Here is a 24,214-nt window from a genome sequence, read left to right as displayed (position 1 = left end):
TGCCTCCGGGGTCAGAACAGCAATCGTCAGTGCTTCAAGTGTAGATAAGGAGGATGCGCTTCAAGTCCACAAAATACAGAGGCAATGGAAGATTGGGAAATACAAGGCACATTGTCGAGAATAAATTGGCAATGGTCTGAATTGCCCATGGTATAATGAGCTATTATCATCTTCACTTATTTCTCTTTTTAGTAAGACTCTTTTGCTCTAATATAATCACCAAAGTCAATGGAAAGGACTTTTTTCCAGAAACCATTTCCTTTGTGGTACTTGCTTCAACTCAAGTACTTGGGCCTTTGTGATAATTTGAATGGACTAATAGTGCAGCAGGCCTCTATTGTTCTGTTGGCCTTGGGGACTGTGTGCAGGCCCCAAGCAAATCTTTCAAGGCACTCAGACTAACTAAATATTCTGACCGTCAATTCAATAAGAATTCAAGCTGCTTAAAGTGTCTTCTTACATGTATAATGCTTCCTCCACTTACCACATCCCCCCTGCACTTTATAAAGCAGGTCAATGAATGATGAAAATGTTTTGGTGCAATCATGTAGATGTACTTTATTGACAAGCCCTACAGCTTTATAATGTGTAAAATAAAATGATAACCTGCAAATCAAACTAATAGAATAGATTCCAGTTTACAGCATTGAACGGAAACACAAACATTGTTTTTTCTTAATCTATATGTTCCATATTTATGGCAATATACATTTGTGCAAAAATGTTTGTGTCCTTTGATATAAATTCCCCTGCTTGTTCACTTGTTCTTTGGAATGTGATTATAGAAGGTGTTCTCTTTTACTTAAGTCAGCAATGGACCAACGTTATCTACATCATTTGAAATGTCTTCGAAGAACCCAACAAGAGACAATAGTTTACAAAAAAAAATGGTGTTGCTTGACGATATGAACTGCAAACTTCAGCAGTCACCTGGGAGGCTCTTATGCAGGAAATAATAGATTGGGCATGATCCAGGCAGCTGTTGATAGAAATTCCTGTATTAGAATGAAAATCAGAGTCTGGTTTAATATCTCCACCATATGTCATGAAATTTGTTGTCTTGAGGCAGAGATAAATGCATTACATGTAAAAATAGAGCACAGTATTGAGGCTGTGTTCATAAGACCATGTTATGGAGCAGAATTAGACCATCTGGACCATCAGCTCTGCTCTGCCATTTCATCATGCCTGATTTATTATTTCTATCAACCCCACTCCCCTATAACCCTTGATGGGCTTATAATCAAGAACTTATCAACCTCTGCTTTAAATATACCCAGTGATGTGGCCTCCACAGCCATCTGTGACAATGAATTCCACAGATTCACCACTGTCTGGCTAAAGAAATTCCTCCTCATCTCTGTTCTAAAGGGACAGCCTTTTATTCTGAGGCTGTGTCCCCTGATCCTAGGTTCCCCCACAAAAGGAAACACCCTCTCTATATCCACTTTGTCTAGGCTTTTCAGTATTTAATAGGTTTCAATGAGATTCCTCTCCACTGCCCCACTTCTTTCTTCTAATCCCTGGCGAGTACAGGCCCGAAGCCATTCACCCCCCTAGACATTTTCATTCTCACAAACTTCCTCTAAACCCTCTCCAATGCCAGCACATCCTTTTTCAGATAAAGTGTCCAAAATTGCTCACAATACTCGAAGTGCAATTTGATCAATGCATTATAAAGCCTCAGCATTACATCCTCGCTTTTATATTTTACTCCCCTTGAAATGAATGCTAACATTGCATTTGTCTTCCTTACTACCAACTCAACTTGTAAGTTAATCTTACATGAGGCCTCCCTTTGCACCTCTGATTTCTAAGTTGGCTACACCTTTATTCTTTCTACCAAAGTGCATGACCATATGCTTCCCTACATTATATCCTATCTGCCCATTCTTTGTCCATTCTCTTAAACTGTCCAAGTCCTTCTGCAGACTCCCTGCTTCCTTTACTTGCCCCTCTACTTATCTTCTGCAAACTAGGCCACAAAGCCATTAATTCCATTATCCAAATCATTGGCATTCAACATGAAAATAATCTGCCCCAAAACTGACCCCTGTGAAACACCACTAATCACCCCTAGCCAACCAGAATAGGCCCCCATTTATTCCCATTCTTTGCCTCTTGCCAGTCACTAATATCATTACTAATGCCTCAATAATCTCATCAGCTATCTGTCCATTCAGAAATTTGAAGGTGGAAGGGAAGAAGCTATTTCTAAAACATTGAGTGTGTATCTTCAAGCTCCTGTACCTCCTTTCTGATGGTAGTAACAAGAAGAAAGAACATCCTGGGTGATGGGGCTCTTTAATGACGGATGCCACCTTTGTGAGACACTGCCTTTTAAAGATGTCCCTGATGCTGGTGCTGCAATGCCCCGCTTATCTAACCTCCAGCTTAGCTCCTTTCAACAGAGGAATAAGCAAACTTCCAAATAAAGATACTTATAGTAACAATGTTAATTTATGTTTAAAATTAGCCAAAATTTAGTTTTTGGAGTAATTCTATTTCCAACTCAGGATCTGTAGCCTGGCAGATTACACATTTCCATGTTCCTCTTCCAGATACGTTTTAAGTGTGATGTTGACTTCTGATAAGCTTCAAACCCTCAATACTCAGAAAAAAACTATATTCTTCACACTCTCTTAACATTTTATTAACATAAATCAATAACTCCTAGTTACTGAGATGATCAGACTCTCCCTCTATACCCATAACTGTGCGGCTAGTGTTACGTACCCCGTAACTGGGTTGCCAAACCAGCAGAAATGGATCACTCAGTTGGAGTCTGGATTACTAGAACTAAGAAAGTTTTATTAAAGAAACAAGCAACACAGTACTCTAATCAAAAGGATAATGAATGCAACAGTTCAGCAATGATAAACATACATGTACACAGAATTCAGATAACAGGATCAATCAAGCTCTATCGTTGTCTAGGAGTAAATGACCAGTTTCAAAGTGACGCAAAGTTCAGTTCAATTTAGTTCAGTTCAGTTCGCAGTAATCGCTGCCGTGGCGATGGACAGTGGGGGGAAGGAGAAAGAGAGCAAAACGAATGAATATTCAACACAGCTTCCACACAGACCTTCGCAGTCAGCTTTCGGGCGAGTCCTTTGTGATGTCATCTGAGGTCACCGACCGTGACCCCTCCGTTTCCAGATACGATCGTTTCTCTGCGGTGAACCCGGCACCCAGGCAAGGGTGGACACACACCAGGTTCCACCCTATCGTGCCTTTCCACCCTGTGCGTCTATGGCCCGGTACTTCCCACCGACTTGTGAGAGACGCACCGCTTCCAGGGTCTCGTTACCTCGGGTGTCGTGTGTGTCCGGCCTTTGCGAACCTGTCCCTTTTTATCCCCCTGCTGGGGTATTGCCTGTCCATTACTTCAAACAGTTCAGGGTTCAAAGGGGGAGCCGATCTTGACAGCTCTCCTTCCTTCATTAACATCTCCAAATGCTGCTCTGTTGTTTTCCTTATCTCTCTCTCTCTCCTGAAGACAGGTGGCAGACCAACTGCTGATTCCACTGGTGCCAGCACAGGACAGCTCACATCTTAATCTATGTGTATTCTCGTCACACTAGGTATAGATCAAATGCTATCTAGAAATTTGCTGATGAGACAACCATTGTTGGTAGAATCTCAGATGGAGATGAGAGGGTGTACTGGAGTGAAATATACCAGCTAGTTGAGTGGTGTCACAGCAACAACCTTGCGCTCAATATCAGTAAGATAACAGAGCTGATTGTGGATTTCAGAATGGGTAAGACGAGGGAACACGAACTAACCCTCACAGGGATAAGAAGTGGAGAGAGTGAGCAATTTCAAGTTCCAAGGTGTTAAGATCTCTGAGGATCTAACCTGGTCCCAACATATCGATGCAGCTATAAAGAAGTCAAGACAGTGGCTATATTTTATTAAGTGCTTGAAGGGATTTCATTTGTCATCTAAAACACTCAAAACCGTCTATAGATGAACCATCAACACACATAAAAGTTGCTGGTGAATGCAGCAGGCCAGGCAACATCTCTAGGAAGAGGTGCAGTCGACGTTTCAGGCCGAGAGCCTTCGTCAGGACTAACTGAAGGAAGAGTGAGTAATCCCTTACTCACTCTTCCTTCAGTTAGTCCTGACGAAGGGTCTCGGCCTGAAACGTCGACTGCACCTCTTCCTAGAGATGTTGCCTGGCCTGCTGCGTTCACCAGCAACTTTTATGTGTGTTGCTTGAATTTCCAGCATCTGCAGAATTCCTGTTGTTTGCGTATAGATGAACCATCGCTGTCTGGTATGGGTCGGGGGGGGGGAGGTGGGGGAGGGTCCACTGCGTTGGTTCAAATGAAGCTACAGAAAGTTGTAAAATTATTCAGCTCCGTTTTGGGTATTAGCCTCTGTAGTATCCAAGACACCTTCAAGGAGCAATGCCTCAGAAAGGTGCTATCCATTATTAAAAATCCCCTTCAGCCAGGGCATGTCCTCTTTTCATTGTTACCATCAGGAAGGAGGTATAGAAGCCTGAAAGCACACATTCAGTGATTCAGGAACAGCTTTTTCCCTTCTGCCATATGATTCCTAAATGGATATTGAACCCATGAACACAACCTCACCTTTTTATTTATGCTAATTATCTTTTGCACTATTTTAAATTATATATAACCTGCTTCTGATTATTGCTTCCCTGCTAAAGGGGATCTTTTATTTTGCCAAACAAAAAGTGATTGCGGTAAAATTTAAGCAAAATTCTATCTATTTTAGGCTTTCAAGAATTACATTTTTCAAAAACTCTGTGGATACAAAATTGTAGCAGCTCAGTTGATATTATAAATTAATATGTATGTAGAACTATGAGTAAAAGAAACATGTTTATTTGAAGAATTGTGATTGTGCAAGAATATTTTCAAGAGTGGTATTTTGGGGAAAAGACTATCAATATTCAAAACAAGCATTGGATTGGTCGATAAAAAAAAGTTCATTAGAATCAGTTAGGAATATGTGATTAAGATTGTAATGTAAAAGTACAGAGCAATGAGAATAAGGTGATCAATTAACTTCATTTATTTCTTTTTTTTAAGTGCCAACTGACCTTTATTATTTCATATTTCCAGTGGCCTTGGAGCAGAAGGATGGATAACCATGGGATTCATTGATATTTTCATTTGGTTTTGATAAAGTGAATTCAAACAGAGTTCTAACGAGAAAAATGCTAAATGCTTTTGAGTTGATGACAAGCAAAAATATCTCATTGCTCCATTATCCTTATTTTACTCTTGCTAAGCAGACCAAAGACTCTCTAAAGATTTATCTTACATTCTCTTCAGTATTTGTTGCCATAAAATTAAGAAGCTCCATGTATCAAAATATGCATCTAATTGGATTGCAATCATTAAGAATGCATCACACACACATATAACAAGTTAAATGGCTGAATACGCTAATATCACAGCATGAGTTGGAACATCAACTAATTACCTCCATGAAATTAACCCAGAGGACTGTGTTAGTCCAAAGCATTGATAATTGTTAAGATATTTCTGGCCAAGATTTTCAATTTGATTTAAGCACTGGAGTGCAATTTACATTTCAATCGAGGTATTTGATTGGTCTTTGAATGAACCAGCCTCCTCCATCTCAAATCTCTCAGTAAAATAACAGATATAAAAAAAAATCCAATCATAAATTCTTCACTGCTTTCCAGATGTCTTAATAATGCGTGAGCATTCTGGATCAGGTCATAACCAGCTTTCATATATAAAAAAAGTTTTTTCAGTCATTGAGCTCCACTAGCTGTGACCACCTGAATGATATCAGGCTACAGAGCTTTCAAATATTTTGCTATGGATTGTGATCCTTCCTCTGAGGCATTTTAATCTGATTATCGAAATCGCCACTACCTTCTTCACAACTCTGCTGCATGAAAATGATAAATCCAAACAAACAGCTGGCCTTTATTACTCCAAAGTATCTATATGGGCCAATCGGATGCCTCCTAACTAGTTTTTCTAATTCAGAGAACAAAATATACACAGTTCGTTTAAAACTAATATGTGTTTGCTGTTTAACCGAATCTCATAAAAATTGCACGCATAATAGAGGCAAGCCTTTACTCATTAATAGGCATTATTAAAATACATCTTATGTTATTGTTTCAATTAGATAAATTGAATCTCAAACAAATATATAAGACTCCACTTTTATTATGATTTTAGATTGTACAAATATCAAATACAATTTCAACTCAGAACTCTTCAGCTCAAAATTTTATTTGCACAATAAAAAATGTGCTAAAATGGCATCGTCTGGGGTCCTGCCCAGCTTATTCTGATACCATTCTAGGAAAAAGTTCACAGGCAGCTATCATACATGTGCATGGCAGGGGTCACAATATTTTAAGGAGTTGGAATATTAATCAGGTCGGTTAAGGAGTCATATTCGCACTAGGCTGTGTTTTGTCATAGCTAGAGCTTTCCAGGTGATGGGCAGCACAGGCCAAGTTGATCACCTGCCCTCTTTTGGGCTGATGTCTACATTTACCCCGAGTTGCCCCTGGAAAAGAGCATGTTGTATCCATGGGTATAATGTGGAATTTATGGGAATGATGTGCCCTTCAAGGGCTCAAATGTGCTATAGACAGTACTGCAGCATTTTAATTTGAAACTGTAAATATCGTGTTTTATCTAGACTTGAATATTATATAATGTGATATTGGGGTAACTGTTTATAAAATAAAGAAAATGGCTAGAACTTAAAGATGCAGTGTCCATCTGTAATCGCTGCTGCAAGTTGATGCTCAGCTTGACGTGAATTGGTTAGAAGAATGAAAAGACAGTCATTGGAGCATGAAGCCCAGTTACGAAGTGGTTGTTGTGGTTGAGGTAACCATTCAGATATTGCATCAAAATGCACATAAACCCCACAAAAGCATAGACGTTTTCATTAAAATAACAAATGAGAAAACTGTTCTATTGTTGCTGCTGAAATGATCCAAACAGCTTGGTATATCAATCAATCAGACCAAGACTGAAATAAATTACAGAGAGTTATGGACACACGTCAATCCTTTATGAAAAACAAATTCCCATCCATTGACACAGCCTACACTTCCCAATGCCTCAGAAAACCTGCCAACATAATCAGAGACCCCTCCCAACCTGGTCATTCTCTAATCTCCTCCATTCTATTGCGCAGAAGATGCTAATGCTGCACACCACCAGGCTCAGCAACAGCTTCTATCCTGCTGTTGCAAGACTCTTGAGTGGTCCTTTTGTATGAAACAGATGAACTCTTGATCTCACCATCTACCTCATTGTAGTCCTCACACCTTATTTTTGCACTGCACTCTGTAACTGTAACAATGCATTATGCATCAATGCATAATGATCTGTTTGGGTGGCATGCAAAACAGTTTCTCACTGCATCTTGATTCATGTGACAATAATGACCCAATTACAAACCATAATTAATACTACGTGCATGCATAAAGTATGCTGAGATTTCAGATTGGTTAATTTTGTGTAAAGCCATTCATAGGTTTGATCCACAACGAACACCAGAGAACTAGAATTAGTGACTAAATCTATTCTGCATTATTGCTAGGAATAGCCTGCTAACAAATCACTTAGACTAATCTCATATGTACTAGCAGTAAAAATCCAAAGATTCCCTTGAACTGAACAATAAGCACTGAAATGCAGTTTAGCACAGTTCTCTGTTGCTTCAGGTGGGATTTGGTTTGATCTTTCCTTGGGACTCAGAATGGACACAGAATGGCTCCAAATATAATTCCATAAACAAAAAAGAAGCAAGTCTTCAAGCTTTATATACATCTTCTGCTGTCTCACTTCACAGTATCTGATCTTATAATTTCATTTATGAAATGTATTTTCATTTATTTTTAACAATACATCATATTTATTCGTAAGTCAAAATCAATATTATTTGATTATTGTTTGCTGATCTCTCACAAGTCACTTTACACTTATTCTGGACAAGACTTGTTAGAAAACCGCACACACAAGGTAGGTCTCGGGCAGTGTTAAGACTACCCACTTCATAGTTGAGACAAGACTTGCACCCTACCTGCATGTATTACAATGGCCATGTGATGATGATACCAGGAATGATCTGCAACTTCTTTGAATACTCTGATAAAAGAAGACAAGCTGCAAGGTTGCTTATTGTCGGCCAGCCATTAATGTGGAATAAATATACTGTATAAGCGAAATTTTGTTGTGCAAAAAAATGGTAAATGATTCCATTGGACTTCATTTATCATGGTGGGTCCCCAAACCATACTGATTTTCTTTGCTTCCTGAACACAGGTCCATGACTGGTTACACAGGCTTTCCAGCACAGGTCAGACATCATTTATAGTTTCCCTGTGGGGCAGATAACCTGGAGTGCCACACGGAGGAATTCCCATTGCATTAAACTAAACAGCAGAATCCGCTATGTTGTCCAGCTGGTGTTGTATGTAATTTGCCACCCTTTTACATTAACATGGGTTCTTTACCTGCTTCAATACTCTTCAAGAACATGATTTTGCTCTGCATGTTTTCGAACTACTGAGAAAACAATTTCATTTTCTTGATGCCATGTTTGTTTTTTTTAAGACAAGGAGTTAAAATGCTGAATCTTCAGCTCATATCCACAGATGGAGTTTCATACACGCAGACATCAAATCCTAAAAATACTGATGTCTTTTGATAAGATTTCAAACAATCATATCATACATTACAATGACCTCACTACAACCTTTTTAAAGGTCCCACTTCCACCTTTCTGAATTTGCAGTATCATATTTGACATGGATAATTCACTTGGCTAGCTCTGGACAGGTCCTGGGGCTTTACTTTGGATTAGCTTGTTGCTATTATTTTAGCTTTATATTTGAAAACATGACAGAGCAATCTGCAATAGTAGGCCGCTGTGATAACAGAATGGCACTTAAAGTAATGGCAGCAGCATCAAGAGCATAAATCCATTACCGTTACCTTTATTTATAACTATTGATAAATAAAAGCAACACTATCACAACTGACACAGTATTTATCCATCCAACTGATAACATTATCCAAGCAGAACATCATGATGAGGCACTAATAACTGCACCTTTTAGCATCAGTTGGAGGAGATAACAAATTCAACATCACATCCAGTGGTACAAAGTTGTGCCATCCTTTAGCACTTCTGTTGATTGAATTGCTTCATTTACTGTTTAAGCACAGCTCTCTAGCTTTAAGCAGTTTTGGGCATCTTATCTAAGAAAAGATGTGCTGACGTCAGAGAGGGTTCAGAGAAAGTTCACAAGAATGATTCTGGGAATGAAAGGCTTATTGTATGAGGAAAGATTGATGGCTCTGGGCCCCTACTTGCCAGAATTTAGAAGAAAGAGGAGTGATCACATTGAAATCTATCAAATGTTGAAAGGCCACGAGAGAGCGGATGTGGAGAGAATGTTTCCTATGGTGGGGGAGTCTTGGACCAGAGGGCACAGTCTCAGAACAGAACAGCCTCCATTTAGGACAGAGATGAGGAGGAACTTCTTAAGCTGGAGAGTGGTGAATCTGTGGAATTCATTGTCATTGGCAGTTGTGAAGGCCAAGACATTGGGCATATTTAAGGCAGTTGATAGATTAATGATTAGTCAGCACATGAAGGGATATGGGGAGAAGGCAGGAGATTGGGGCTGAGAGGGAAGTGGATCAGACATGATGAAACGGTGAAGCAGACTTGATGGGCCAAATGGCCTAATTACACTCCTATATCTTATGGTCATACAGTCTTCCAGCTTGTGCAATATATTGCATTTGGGCTGCTGAATAGGCAGCAGTAACTTCTTTTGAAGAGAGCACAGTGCACAGTTTCTGTCAATTAGCCTATTGCAAGTTACCCTGAACAATCCTGTTTAGTTATATTTTCTGCTTCCACTTAAGCCTTTTCTGTGTTTTCCCAGGCTTTTAAACATTTTTTATGAATTGGAGGCCTTTACTGGTTGGCCTATGATGACAACTGGTGTTCTGCTGGGGTCAGTGTTGGGTCCGCTACTTTTCATGTTAAATGCTGATGATTTGGATGACAGAATTAATGGCTTTGTGGCCAGTTTTGTGGATGGTGCAAAGATCAGTGGAAGGTAGTATTGAGAAAGCAGGGAGTCTGCTGAAGAACTTGGACAGATGGGAGAATGGGCATAGAAGCAGCGAATGGACTACAGTGTAGGAAGTGTATGGTCATGTATTTGATAGAAGGAATAAGGGCAGAGACTATGTTTGAAACAGGGAGCAATTACAGAATTTGGGATGCAAAGTGACTTCAAAGTCCTAGTGCAAGATTCCCTAAAGGTTAACTTGCGGGTTGAGTCAGTTGTAAGGCAGGCAAGTGCAATGTGAGCATTCATTTCAAGAGGATTAAAATATAAAAGTAAGGGTGTAATGCTGAGGCTTTATAAGGCATTGGTCAAGACCACATATAGAGTAATGAGAGAGGTTTTGGGCTCCTTACTCGAGAACGTGCTGGCAATTGAGAGGGTCCAGAAGAGGTTAACGAGAATGATCTTGGAATGAAAGGGTTAACATATGAGAAGAGTTTGATTACTTTGGGCCTGCACTCGCTGGAGATTTGAATAATGGGGGGGGGGCGGGCTCATTAAAATCTACTGAATATTGAAAACCTAAATAGAGTGGACGTGGAGAGAAGGTTTCCATTAGTATGAAAGTCTAGGACCAGAGGCCAGAGCCTCAGAATAAAAGGATATCTCTTTAGAACAGTGATAAGGAGGAATTTCTCTTGTTATAGGATGCGACACTCTGGAGATTGTTCCCACAGATGGCTGTGGGGGCCAGGTCATTAGGTATTTTCAAAGTGGAGGTTGCTGGGTTCTTGATTAGCAAGGCTGACAAAAGTTATGGGGAGAAGGCACGAGAATGTGGTTGAGAGGAAAAGTAAGTCATGTTGAAATGATGGAGCATACTCGATGTACTGAACGATCTAATTATGCCTTCATATCTTATGGGTCAAAGGCTGAAATGGCTTTAACAGCACAGCAAGAATACTTGTTCAAACCAATATTTTAAAGTACATCACGAGGATTATCAATCATATATGGATGCATAACTTTCAGTCAAATATTGTAGCACATTTTCTATCATATTTTAATCAATATAGAAAAACTTACAAGTTCAGTAGCAATCTCTGTTGTTCCAAACTCAACTGTTTTATACAGTTTTGCAATTCCTGAAAAGTCCTTGATGCATCTATTAAATTGTTTTATAATAAGCAAATAAATTGTATAATTGAGAAACTAATGTTTCATAATTGCTATAGGAGTACTTAAAATTACATATGGCTTGAATTCTGATTCCTGAGGAAAATTCCAGCTGATTTCAATGCGGCTTGAGGTAAGAAAACAATGGAAAACTAAATCTAAAGTAGTATCAACTGCCTAACTTCACAAAAATGAAACTCTCATAATTGCTGTTAAACGGTGCCTTACCTTGGAAAAAACACTCTTTATTGTCTACAACGTGGATTCTCTTTTGCTGTTGACAGGCAGCACGATGCAGTTCACAGTGATTCTCATAAAACTCCCCATCGGAGCCACAAATGGGTAAATAATTTGGCTTGCACTCTTGTATACATACACATTCAGGCAGTTCAGTCTGTTTACTGATGATGCACTGCTGTCCACGGCCACAGTACTTCTTTTGACAAGCTCTGTCTAGACCATCATGACCAGCGTGCACTGCAGAAACAAAAAGCAATTTAAGTCGTGCATTAGAGAGGGTCAGATGTTGTCATTGAATCCATGGTATTTACCATAGACTTAATAGTTGTTCATAGCAATTACAATTATTCTCCTTGGAGTTAGAAGATCAAGAGGGGACATGACAGAGACATACAATATTATGAGGTTATAGACTACAGGAAGATTGTTCCCATGTCAGAGCTGGATAAAACTCATGTACATTGATTTGAAACCCTCCATTGGTTGAGGTCGACTATGGATGTTGCGTCTTAGCTGTCTACATGATACACAAGCCAGGGCAGTACGATAGGGGGAGCAACCTGCTGCCCACACAGCAGGCTCCCTCTCTCCATGCAGCTGGTGAATCCAAAGGAATGGCAGAGACCGATACATTTTGGCACCAGCAGCATCACAGGAGATGCCAGTGTTGACCTCAAGGCACAACTGCCTAAGGGATTCCAGTTCTGAATTTTTCCCTCAGGGTTTACACCCGAAGCTTTCCCCATGAATGGGTACAGCCGCAAGGTATCGAAGATTTGAGATCAGGGTTTTCCTTCTTCTAGATGAGCTGCCAACCACAGCTGATAAGGCCATTTGCTCAAAGTGAATAGTTTTAAGGTGCCAGTAACATGCCATTGTTCTATCTCCTGTCAGTAGAAACCGCTCTGCTGTGCTTAGTAGCTAAGCCACACAGGAAGGCTAGGAACTGGACTATTTGAGACACACGCCATTGGGAATATTTAATAGGTAATGGTAATGGGATCTTATCCGCACAACCTCCCCCAGCTGTGACAACCTTAAGAAACTGACATTAGGGTAAGAGAAAAGAGACTCAGAGAGGATATGAAAGGGACCTTCTTCACACAGAGAGTGGTAAGTACCTAGAATGCCTGAAAGAGTGAATGAAGCTGGGTCCCGGAGAGCACTTCTCAAACATCTTGATGAGCACTTGAGTCACTCAGGCAAAGAAGGCTATGAACCAAGTGCTGGGAAAAAGGATTAATACAGAAAGCTGCCTCTGGTCAGCATGGGTGAGCAGGGCCAAGTTTCCTATGCTGTACAGGTCTATGGCTTTAAAATATTTGTGTCAAAAGACATAGGTACTGAAGAATAAAATTTTAACTGTTTCACAAGTCATGTCTGTATTAAATACATTTACCATTTATCTCGGAATAAGAAGTAATATGTACAACGGCAAATTATAGAAGAGATGGGATGTTATGTTGAAGTTGTATAAGACATTGGTGAGATATAATATGGAGTATTATGTGCAGTTTTGGTCACCTACTTAGAGGAAAGATGTAAATAAGGTTGAAGGAGTACAGGGAAAATTTACAGGGACATTGCCGGGTCTGGAACACCTGAGTTATGAGGAAAGATTGAATAGGTTAGGACTTTATTCCTTGGAATACAGAAGATTCAGGGGTGTGTAGATAGAAGTATACAAAATTACGAGGGGTACAGATAGGGTAAATGCAAGCAGGCTTTTCTCACTGAGGTTGAGTGGGACTACAACTAGAGATCATGGGTTAAGGGTGAAATGTGAAAAGTTTAAGGGGAACATGTGGGAAAACTTCTTCACTCAGAAGGCTGTGAGAGTATGGAATGAGCTGCCTCCACAAGTGGTGTATGTGAGCGCGATTTTGACATCTAAGAGAAGTTTGGATAAGTACATGGATGGTAAGAGTATGGAGTGATATGGTCCCAGTGCAGATTGATGGGAGCAGGCTGTTCAAATGGTTCAGCACAGACTAAATGGGCCAAAGGGCCTCCCTCTGTGTTGTATTTTTCTATGACTCTATGACTCCTTCAGCACTACACTGAAAGAATCAGAATCAGGTTTATTATCACCAGCATGTGTCATGAAATTTGTTAACTTCACAGCAGCAGTTCAATGCAATACATTATAGATATATATATAAAAAAAAGTAAAGTAGGTAAATCAATTATAGTATATGTATATCGAATAGATTAAAAAATAGTGCAAACACAGAAATAATATATATTAAAAAAGTGAGATAGTGTTCATGGGTTCAATGTCCATTTAGGAATCAGATAGCAGAGGGGAAGAAGCTGTTCCTGAATTGCTGAGTGTGTACCTTTAAGCTTTTGCACCTTCTACCTGGTGGTAATAATGAGAAAAGGGCATGCCCTGGATCCAATTGCAGAGAGAGGTACAGAAGCCCAGGTTGTGTAACTTATCCATCAGACTGACTTCTATTTTCCAGTCTTATGCTCCTATGTCTGATGCACTGTGAAGTAGAGCTTGGATCATTATACTCAATACATTATAGTCAATAAGAGTTTTTTTATGCTTGACTATAAATGCTATTATCAATTACAATATATTGAACATAAAGACTCAAGCACTACTTCACTGACTTGAAAACACATCTCAGCCTGGGGTTTCAAGGCTGCGAGACTATCAAAAGATGCTTTCTTCTGGATGAAATGCTAAATCAAATCCCCATTCTGCCAGTCAATGAATCCTAAAAATTACTCGGCCGTATTTTGAATGTGAAGAGCACTCCCCAGTTATCTGACCAATATTAATTCCACAAACAGCAATTTTTGGATGCCTGCAGGACTGGGGACTACCTTTGCTAAAAGCCTCGGGAAATTTATTGGGTAATACAGTTGACCAAATGATCTTTCTTTCAATCCCCAACTGAAATACTTTATCAGAGCACAAATAATAATGGAAATTCTAGGAATAAAACTTCATTATGCAAAGTAGTATCTGATGATGTATTTTTGGGAGAACAGACTATTGACCTGACAGCATGGAAATTCTTTTGTGTGATGCTGAACAAAAGCACAAATGTTCATTTAAAAATTGGCTTAATCCGGAATAGCAAACACAATAAAAATCTGCAGATGCTGGAAATTCAAAGCAACAGACACAAAATGCTGGAGGAACTCGACAAGCCAGGCAGCATCTATGGAGAAAGTGTAAACAGACTTATTTAACTCTGGAAGTAATAGTGCTAATTCAAAAACCTGAAATCTGACTTTCATTTGCATTAGTGCCTTTCCTCCTCCTGTATAAAGCTCATCAAAAAGGCAATGGTGCAATGCCCAAAATTTCTCTGAAGAATGACAATTCTTATTTGCTCACAGAACAACCACCTCAGAACATTCATCTTCTTCTTTCCCTTTAGTAAAGCAGTAACACTCCCATGTAACTGGAATAACATTGCTTCAATTGTGACACATCTCTTTAACAGCTAGTCACTTAGCTTGCAGCTGCTTGGTGAAGTGTTGGCTGCTGTGAGAATTTGGAAGAGATTAATATAGTAGCACACTCTGAAAGAAGCACTGAAAATATTGTTCACTAAGCATTGAAAATGAAAACAATGGCAATTATGGGACTTCTAAAAAGCATTAAGTAATAACCAATGCAGTTCTAACAGCATTAAAATTTAGCAAAACAACTTCTAGTCTATGTGTTTGATTGCAGGCTCATGATTTAAAAATGTTTTAATTTGGATCACCAATGGGAAAAGGAAATATTCATTTTGTTGTCTAACCCTAAACCTGTATTTCCTGAGAATATAGACCAACTTTAAACCAACAAGAGTGAAAATACTGAAGATTCTAACAATCTAATTTTAAAGAGTAATTGCTGGAAATATACAGCAGTCAGTTAGAAAACCAAAGTGGAGATTATAGAATGGAAAATTCTTAAAAGCTTAGATATATACCAACCAATACTCAACCATGTAATGATTAGTTGATTTTCTTATAAAGACAGGAAAGAAGGGAAGGTGACAAAAGTGTACAGCCAATAAACTGAATGTAAAGTTCTGAACAACAAAAGGAAGGATGTGCTGAGGGTTATTTGGTAACAGGTATATCTTGCATTATACCGGTAATGTCCTATTTGTAATACTTACAAGACAACGCACCTTCCATGAATTGGGCGAAGAGACAACTACCAAAGATGTTGGCAGAATGAAAAGTTCTCAGGTTAGAACTCCAAAAGTACAAACTCAGTCTAGTTTTATTACAGAATAAAATGCTGAACAGAAATAAATATTACTCAAAATATAACCAAGATTTGAGCAAAAAATCTTGAAAACGGTAGGCTTAAAATTAACAATCCTGAAATTGGCTAATTAACAGAATTTCATAACAGCATAAGACATAGGAGCAGAATTAGGTCATTAGGCCCATCGAGTCTGTTCCACCATTCCATCAAGGTTGATTTACTATCCCTCTCAGCTCCATTCTTCTGCCTTCACCCTGCAACCTTTGATGCCCTTGTTAATTAAGAACCTATTAACCTCTGCTGTAACTTTACCCAATCATTTGGCTTCCACAGCTGTGGCAATGATTTCCACAGATTCACCACCCTCCGAGCGATATGGTAGCACAGTAGTCAGCTCAGTGCTATTACAGCTTGGGGTGTTGCAGAGATCGGCATTCAATGCCAGCGCTACCTGTGAGGGGTCTGTAGATCCTCCCCGTGGAACATGTGGGTTTTCTCCGGGGTGTTCCAGTTTTTTTTTCACAGTCCAATGGCGCAGCTGCTAGGTTAACTAGTCATTGTAAATTGTCCCATGATTAGGTTTGAGTTAATTGGGTTTGCTGGGGATTGATAGGGCAGTGTGGCTTGAAGGGCCAGAAAGGCCTACTTCAGGCTGTGTTGCTAAATAAATAAAGATAATATTATTATCATTCCCCTTTTACCCTCTTTCAACCACATCTTCTGCATTTTTTTGTAAGATTGGCCCATTACTATTATCCTTTTGCTTGCCATCCGATTAAAGGCCTTTCCTTTTTTTATCCTTTTCTCACTCTCTTCTTTCCAGCATCTTAAAACATTTTTCCCATTTATAATGAAGATCATCAACATGAATTGTTATTTAATTTTTCTCTTCAAAGATGCTCCCTGATCTGTTAAGTATTTCCAACATTCATTAATTTTTATTGGGCTTAGCTCTGATGATTCATAATATTTATTACTCTGACAGTTCTCCCTATCTAGCCTTTTGCAGGCACTTAGCTATTAGCAACAGAGCTGCATCAAAAATCATAACAAAATTTAATTTGCAGTACCCTTGAATAGGGTAGTGAAAGAGAGTCAGAGGTACTTCCCAAATTAAAATCCATAGTAAAAACTCATGATACCCACTTATGCCCAGGCATTGAAGAGTAAAATTGACTCCCTAATTTTGATAATGAACTACGTGGCCAGTGCAGCAGCAGAAAGCTTAAATGGTACAAGTCCTAAAAGGAATAATGGTTGAAATCTCATTCACTTTAATAATTGGTATCCAGGTCTGCTAAGGGCTTGAGCTAGTTACAATCCCAGAGATCATATTTTTGCTGTGCTCTCATTCTTAAGGTTATTAACAATATCTGCATCTGCCAAACTGTCAGCCAGAAATATCAGCCTGATCTGGTCTAAAGACAAGAGAACTCCTCAGAGTAAAAGAATTTCCTTATAGAACACAGAACTGAATGCAAGATCATTAGCTGGCAGTGCATTCTTTAACGAACATTGAATTCAGATGTAATGGATTAATTAAACAGGCCCCACATCAACATTTCATTTTTTTTTTTATTAAAGCTGAATTATTTCCTGAACCCACAAGGATTGGGAAATGCAATAATGGAAAGTGTAATCAACTGAGACTGTGCATTACTGGATTTTACTATTTATAAGTTTCATAACCACAAAGTGAGAAAGGTAGGGTTTCATTTAGAAGAAAAATATGTTTAATCACTTGTTTTAATTAAAGCAATTGAAGTAAAATAAAATAAATCGAGATGAAATTTTGAAGCAGTCTTTTGCATAGTACCAGGAAATGGGTGTATAATACCCAATTAAAGATTTTATTTTCTTTTAACTCGTAAAATAATCAAAATAAGGAACATGAAATGAAACCCTCACTTACATGCTGACGTATATAATGCACAGTGACAGAGATCAAGACATGTATCGACCACTTGCTGTGGGAGGGAACTACGACTGTCTATGAAATGCAGAGAAGCTTATATGCACTTACACCTGACAATAAAGAGCAATGCTGATAAGTGTAGAGAAAAGGATTGAATGTCTATTTGTTCAATTAGATTTAGCTAAGAAACTGATGATGATGGCATTTTTGCTCTTTTACATACTTAGTTGGAGAAAATCTTTGATTAAGTATGGGATGCAGGTCAAACAGCATGTCAAATAAGGGTTGAGAGGAGCAGTGATGTATAGCTAAGCCCACAAATGGAAACTGGCATCTTCTTTATAGGATTGAGAAAATTGGGGTGCAAGGAAGAACTTTAGGGGAATTCAGAAGATTCAAGTACAAGAACAAGAAGGCAAAGCAGCTGATTTTCTTTTATGGCTGAATAAACAAGAAGGAACCTGATGAGATAGATGCACCCAGATCTACAATGACAAAAGATGGTATCACAAAGTTGTACATGATTCGAGAAGGTTCAGATTCACTTATTTATCGCTTGTACAGTACATCAAAAAACAAATGGCACAGTTCACCTTGTTAACGACCAACACAACCCAAGGATGTGCTGGGGGCACAGATTTCGGCACCAAGCCAGCATGCCCACCATGTTCAGCAGAACAACACAAGCAGCAACAAGAGTAACAAAACGACAAGGAGCATCGATTAACCTTTGGGTTCTGTTATACCTAGAAAGGCATATTCTTCCTTCTACAACAAAAGCAATCGCAAGAATTGAAAAGTTTAGTTCTTGGAAATTTGGGAAAAGAAAGGCAAGCATTGACAGGCTCTGGAAGAAGGGAAGTTAGAACGTGAATGGTAGCTTCCAAGAACAAAGGAGCTGAGGTTTTTTTCTGAGGTAGGGTGATGTCATGGCAATAGGAGATTTCAAAGAGAGGGGCTTATATCTGATAACATTTGCAGATGATGGAAATCCATGAAACACACAAAATGCTGGAAAAACTTAGCAGGCCAGGCAGCATCTATGGAAAAGAGTACAGTCGACAAATTGAGCCAAGACCCTTCAGCAGGACTCAGCCCGAAATGACGACTGCACTCTTTTCCACAGATGCTGCCTGGCCTGTTGAGTTCCTCCGGCATTTCATGTGTGTTTTGTGGATTTCCAGCATTTTCAGATTTTCTCTTGTTTGTGATTAGAATATTACACTGTGAAGTCTCTTCCAGTGATGCCTACCCTGAAGAAGTTTAAATCTTCCAATCCTGCTGAAGGGTCTTGACCTGAAACATCAACTGTACCCTTTTCTATAGATGCTGCTAGGCCTGCTGAGTTCCTCCAGCATTGTGTGTGTGTTCCTTGGGTTTATATCTGACTTGAGCAAACTATTACAAATATCAGCTAATACATATCCCAGATTAGTACACAAAGCAGTGAGCATTTGGTAGGGAACAGGTAATAGGGAGAAGATTGCAGAGGTCCTGACAGACATCTTTGTATCCTCTTTAGCCACAGGTGAGGCCCCAGTGGACTGGAAAATAGCAGATATTGTTCCTCTGTTTTCCGAAGGCAATAGGGACAAACCAGGCCACTATATGTTGGTAAGCCATACATCAATGTTTGGGAAGCTATTGGAGAAGGTTCTTGGAGACGGAATCCATTCCCATCTGTAAAACCATAGACTTACTTGGGATCATTCATATGGCGCTCTGCAGGGGAGGTCATGTCTTTTAAACTTGATTGAGCTTTTTCACTGAGACGGTGAAGAAGATGTCTGATGAGGATAGGGTAGTAAATATTACATACGGGGACTTCAGTAAAACTTTCACAAGATCCCTCATAGTAGACTTATCCAGAATATTAAGCCATGTGGGATGCAAGGAGACGTGGTACTCTAAATTCAAAATTGGCCTGGCCAAGAAGATAGAGTAGTGATGGAGGTCTGTGATCAGTGTTGTTCCTGAAGGTATACAGGCCAGCTACAGATACCTGGGGATCCTGCAGCTGCATGGAAACCACAATGAGGACACAAGGAATGCTACAACATCTAAATACCTGCAAAGAGTGAGACAGGTCCTAAAAAGCCAGCTGAATGGGAAGAACAAGATCAGATCCACCAACACATTTTCCCTGCCAGTCATCAGATACCAGCCACAATAGTGTGCTGGCCAAGAAACGAACTGGAAGCCGCTGACTTCAAAACCCGGAAACTACTAACAGTACATGGAGGATTCCGCCTAAAGTCCAACGTCGAGTGACTGTACACCCATCGGAATAAAGGAGGACGGGGACTTGGAAGTGTCAAGGCCACTGTCCTGGAAGAAACGTGAAACATCCAAGAAATATGTCAGGAAGACGTCCCCTAAGAATGGCCTACTAGGAGAATACTTCAGACAACCTACTAGGAGTATACCTTCAGGAACAACACTGATCACAGGGACATGGAAATGGAAGTGTGTGAAGCAGAGCCAGAGGACCAGCAGGACAAGCCACTGCACGGGATGTACCATCACAAGATATCTGAGGTCATTGACATAAGAAAGTCCGATCAATGGCTGGAAATGGTAGGGCTGAGGGACAGCACGGAGGTGCTGCTCTTGGCTGCACAAGAACAGGAGCTGAGCACAAGAGCAATAGAAGTAGGAGCCTATCACACCAGACAAGACCAAAGATGCAGACTGTGTGAGGAATCCACTGAAACCATCCAGCAGGGTGCAAAACACAGGCAGGGACAGCATCCACTGAGCGGCACCACCAAGTTGCAGGAATTTGGACACTCTAAGTATGGATTGAACACTGCCAAGTCCAAATGGGAAACATCTGAGTTGGTAGTGGAGATCCTGTGGGACTTCTAAATACATGCTGATAAACAGGTACTGGCCACCCTACCAGACATAGTAGTACTGGAAGAGGAACAGAAGAAAACAATAGTAATAGACTAGACAACAGAGTGACCTGTTGGGGCACCCTTTGAGAGAAGGGTAGTGCAGTCTGATGTGACCAGAATGAACATGAAATTTTCCTGAATGCTATTGGTATCGCTTTGCTTTGGAAACTGAAGTAGAAAACCTCAGTTTATTAAAGAAGAACGACGCGTAGTAAAGCAAATATAGCTTCTCCTCATTTAACGAAGGACACTTTTGGTGGCATCATTTCTGGTTTATCTGCCACCGTTGTGCCTCTCGTTGTCATTCTGGAGACGTGCAGTCCTTTCATCCCCCGTCTCTTTATCTCTTCCGCTGTTTGTTCCTTGTCTCTGATCCTGGAGATGTGCATGCCTCTCCTCCTCTGTCTCTTCTTGTTTCATCTTATTTTGTCCTGACTCTTTGATCCTGGAGTCATGCGGCCCTGGCCTCATCCGATTCTTGTTCTCTTCCTCTCTTTGCCACTTCCTGACGACGTTTGGCGTCATCTCTTGACCATAGTGTCCCCCTTCCCTTTCCACGTGGTATAATTAGGCTGACCATTTTTTTTTACCCTAATACTGTATAGCAGATACAAAGCAGTAACATCAAAGGATCCTGATTATTCTTGATGATGTGGTTGGCGCTCTCCTAAATGGACGTGATATAGTCACCGCTGTCCTTTAACTGCAGCAAAGGGTTTTATGGGTGTCTTGAAGTACGTCATTACAATAAGATTTAATTACCTCTTACTGATGGGTCTCAGTTTGGTCTGTCCCAATCCTGCACACACTGATGGTGATTAGCAGAATGTGACCCCTCGAAATAAAGCTGCCCTGCCCTTTTGCTCCGGTAGGTGTCGCTGCTGAGGCTGGCCGTGCACATGCGTCGGGTTGTCGCATCCCGATTTCCATGGTGGCAGATTGGCTCTCGGGTGAAAGTGAGCCTGTTGATTGTAGCGAATGAGGAACTTTATACAAATATATAACCCTGAGCTTTGCCTGCATTCTGTAAGTTAGCGCATTTTAATTCAATTTAGCCAAAAAAGTGCTGCTGTAATGCACCGTTTGCGCTAATTGGAGGTCACAAACAGACAGACAGAGCATGAGAGTTTTAGTAATATATAGATAGATGTAGCGATCCCAAATGACAGTAACATCAAGGAGAAAGAATATGAGAAGCTGGAGAAATAACAGTGCTTGAAAGAGAAGATAGAAAGGATGTGGAAGGTTACAGCCACAGTAATCCCAGTGGTGATAGGGGCACTTAGAGCTGCGACTCCTGGACTGGGAGAGTGACCCCAATCAATCCCAAGAACAGCTTCTGAGATCTCGGTCCAGAAGAGTGCACTAATAGGAACAGCTGAACCCTCAAGCTCCCAGGCCTCTGGTAGAGGACACCAGATTGAAGGAAAATACACATACAGACCATCCATTTGGGGTGAAAAAATATATATATAAATATAAATGTTTTGGATGAAAATGTAGGTGGGCTGATTAGTAAGCTTCCAGCTGAAAAAAAATTGGCACAGTCGTGGATAGTAAAGAAGATTGTTAAAGGATTCAGCAAGATACAAACTGGATGGAAAATGGCAGATGGAGTTTCATCTGTAGAGTGTTGGACTTTGCAAGGTTAAATGTATGAAGAAAGTATACAGCAAAAAGCAGGACCCTTAAGAGCATGATGTAGAGAGGAATCTTGGGAGTCCAGTTCATGCTTCCCTAAAAAAAATGACAACATAGGTAGACAGAGAGCAGAAGTACAGTATACTGTAGGTACTTGCGCTCATCAACTGGAGAGTTGAGCATAAAAGCTAGGAAGTCAAGTATGAAACTTCAGTTACACAGCAGTTGGAGTATGGTTGCTATAGTATCGAAGGATGTGACAAGTTTGGAGAGAATGCAGACAAGGTTTTTCTAGGTTGCTGCGTGGATTAGAGTGTATTAGCCATAAAGAGAGGACTTACAGATTTATGTTGTTTCCTCTGGAGTGTCAGAGGCAGAGGGACGACCTGATAAAAACATGTAAAATTATGAGAGACGTACTGTACAGTAGACAGGGTCGGAATCTTCTCCCCCCTCCACCCCCGCGTGGAAATGTCAAATACTGGAGGGCATAGTTACAGGATGTGAAGGGGAAAGATGAACGGAGATATATGAGGCAAGTTATTTTTAGTGGTAGGTGGCTGGATCTCCTCAGGGGAAATGGTGGAGGCAGATATGATAGTAATATTTAACAGGCATTTAGACAGGCACACGAACAGGAAAAGAATGGAGGGATGTACAGTGCCTATAAAAGGTATTAACTCCCTTGGAAGTTTTCAAGTTTTATTGTGTTATAATGTTGAATCACAGTGGATTTAATTTGTTTTTTTGACACTGATCAACAGAAGAGACTCATTCGTGTCAAAGTGAAAACAAATTTCTACAATTTGGTCTAAATTTAGTACAGATAATAGGAAAAAATAGGAAATTAAAGAAAGCTGACTGAAGGTTAATAACGGCCATTTAAAATAAGCATCAACTTGTAATGAGAACTAAAATCCATCTAGTATTAAAACCAGGGGATTTGCAACAATTGAAAAGAGGATCTGGAAGGAAGAGTTGGTTATCTCATACTTAATCTACATTTTTAATTTAAATCGACCTGTTTGAAATTTCCAGGCTTCAAAAAATTCACTGACTAAAGAGAAGCCAAAATTGGTCCTCAACCTTCTCGACGTTGTGGAACTGCATTCACACGCAAGCCTTCTTTTTATCTTTATAGGCGTCTGTGATCCTACCTTTCCAGAATCAAAGCTTCCCTTCCTCTCTTCAATACATCTTCACAATTTGGCTGTGTATGAGCAGGAAATGGAGATAAAAATAATTAACCAACTCCTAAAGCTCCTGAAACTTGTCAGGTCTCTATGATCATTGGTGGAGATAGTAATAGAAGCTGAGTCACTGAAAGCATTTTAGAAGTGACTATGTGAACAGTTGAATCATACAGGCATTGAAGGCTACAGACTAATTGCTGAATGATGGGGTTAATATGCACAGGTGTCTACTTGTTGGCGTGGAACTGGTAGGCCCAATGGCCTATTCCATAAAGTATGACTCTTTGACTCTATGCTAAACCTCCCAGGTTTTCAGGCCCAAAATGAGAGGAGATCTTAAAGAAAAATATAAACTTATGAAAGGGATAGATAAAATAGAGGCAGGAAAGTTGTTTCTACTGATAGGTGAGCCTAGAACTAGGAAACATAGCCTCATGATACAGGGGAGTAGATTTAGGACCGAGATGAGGAGGAACTGCTTTTCCCAGAGGGTGGCAAATCTGTGGAATTCACTGCACAATGAAGCAGTGGAGGCTACCTCAGTAAATATATTTAAGACAAGGTTGGATAGATTTTTGCATTGTAGGGGAATTAAGGTTTATGGGGAAAAGGCAGGTAGGCGGAGATGTGTCCATGGCCAGATCAGCCATGATCTATCGAATGCCAGAGCTGGCTTAACTCGCCAGATGGCCTACTCATGTTCCTATTTCTAATGTTCTTAAGTTCTTATGAAAGGAGAACTGCTGTCGTCTCCCTCCCTCTGTTAGGACTCTGTTCAGGCTAAAATGGTTGAACCATTCTTTGAGTTGCTCTCTTCAGAAAAATAATGGTTTTATG

General features: G+C 40.0%; 1 protein-coding gene across 4 annotated transcripts in view; it reads right to left on the bottom strand.

Moving 5' to 3' along the window:
* The window catches only part of LOC140200858 (follistatin-related protein 5-like), a 681,870-nt gene that overhangs the window by 421,508 nt on the left and 236,148 nt on the right, over window positions 1-24,214 (bottom strand). For all 4 annotated transcript variants that reach the window (XM_072264488.1, XM_072264491.1, XM_072264489.1 and 1 more), the window contains exon 4: window positions 11,486-11,734. In XM_072264488.1, the coding sequence (XP_072120589.1) occupies window positions 11,486-11,734 (249 nt within the window). The remainder of the gene's footprint in view (window positions 1-11,485; window positions 11,735-24,214) is intronic.

Source organism: Mobula birostris, chromosome 7 (genome assembly GCF_030028105.1).
Source record: "Mobula birostris isolate sMobBir1 chromosome 7, sMobBir1.hap1, whole genome shotgun sequence".
NCBI lineage: Eukaryota > Metazoa > Chordata > Chondrichthyes > Myliobatiformes > Myliobatidae > Mobula > Mobula birostris.
Note: the sequence above shows the minus strand (reverse complement) of the source record. Positions and strands in the feature narration are given on the sequence as shown.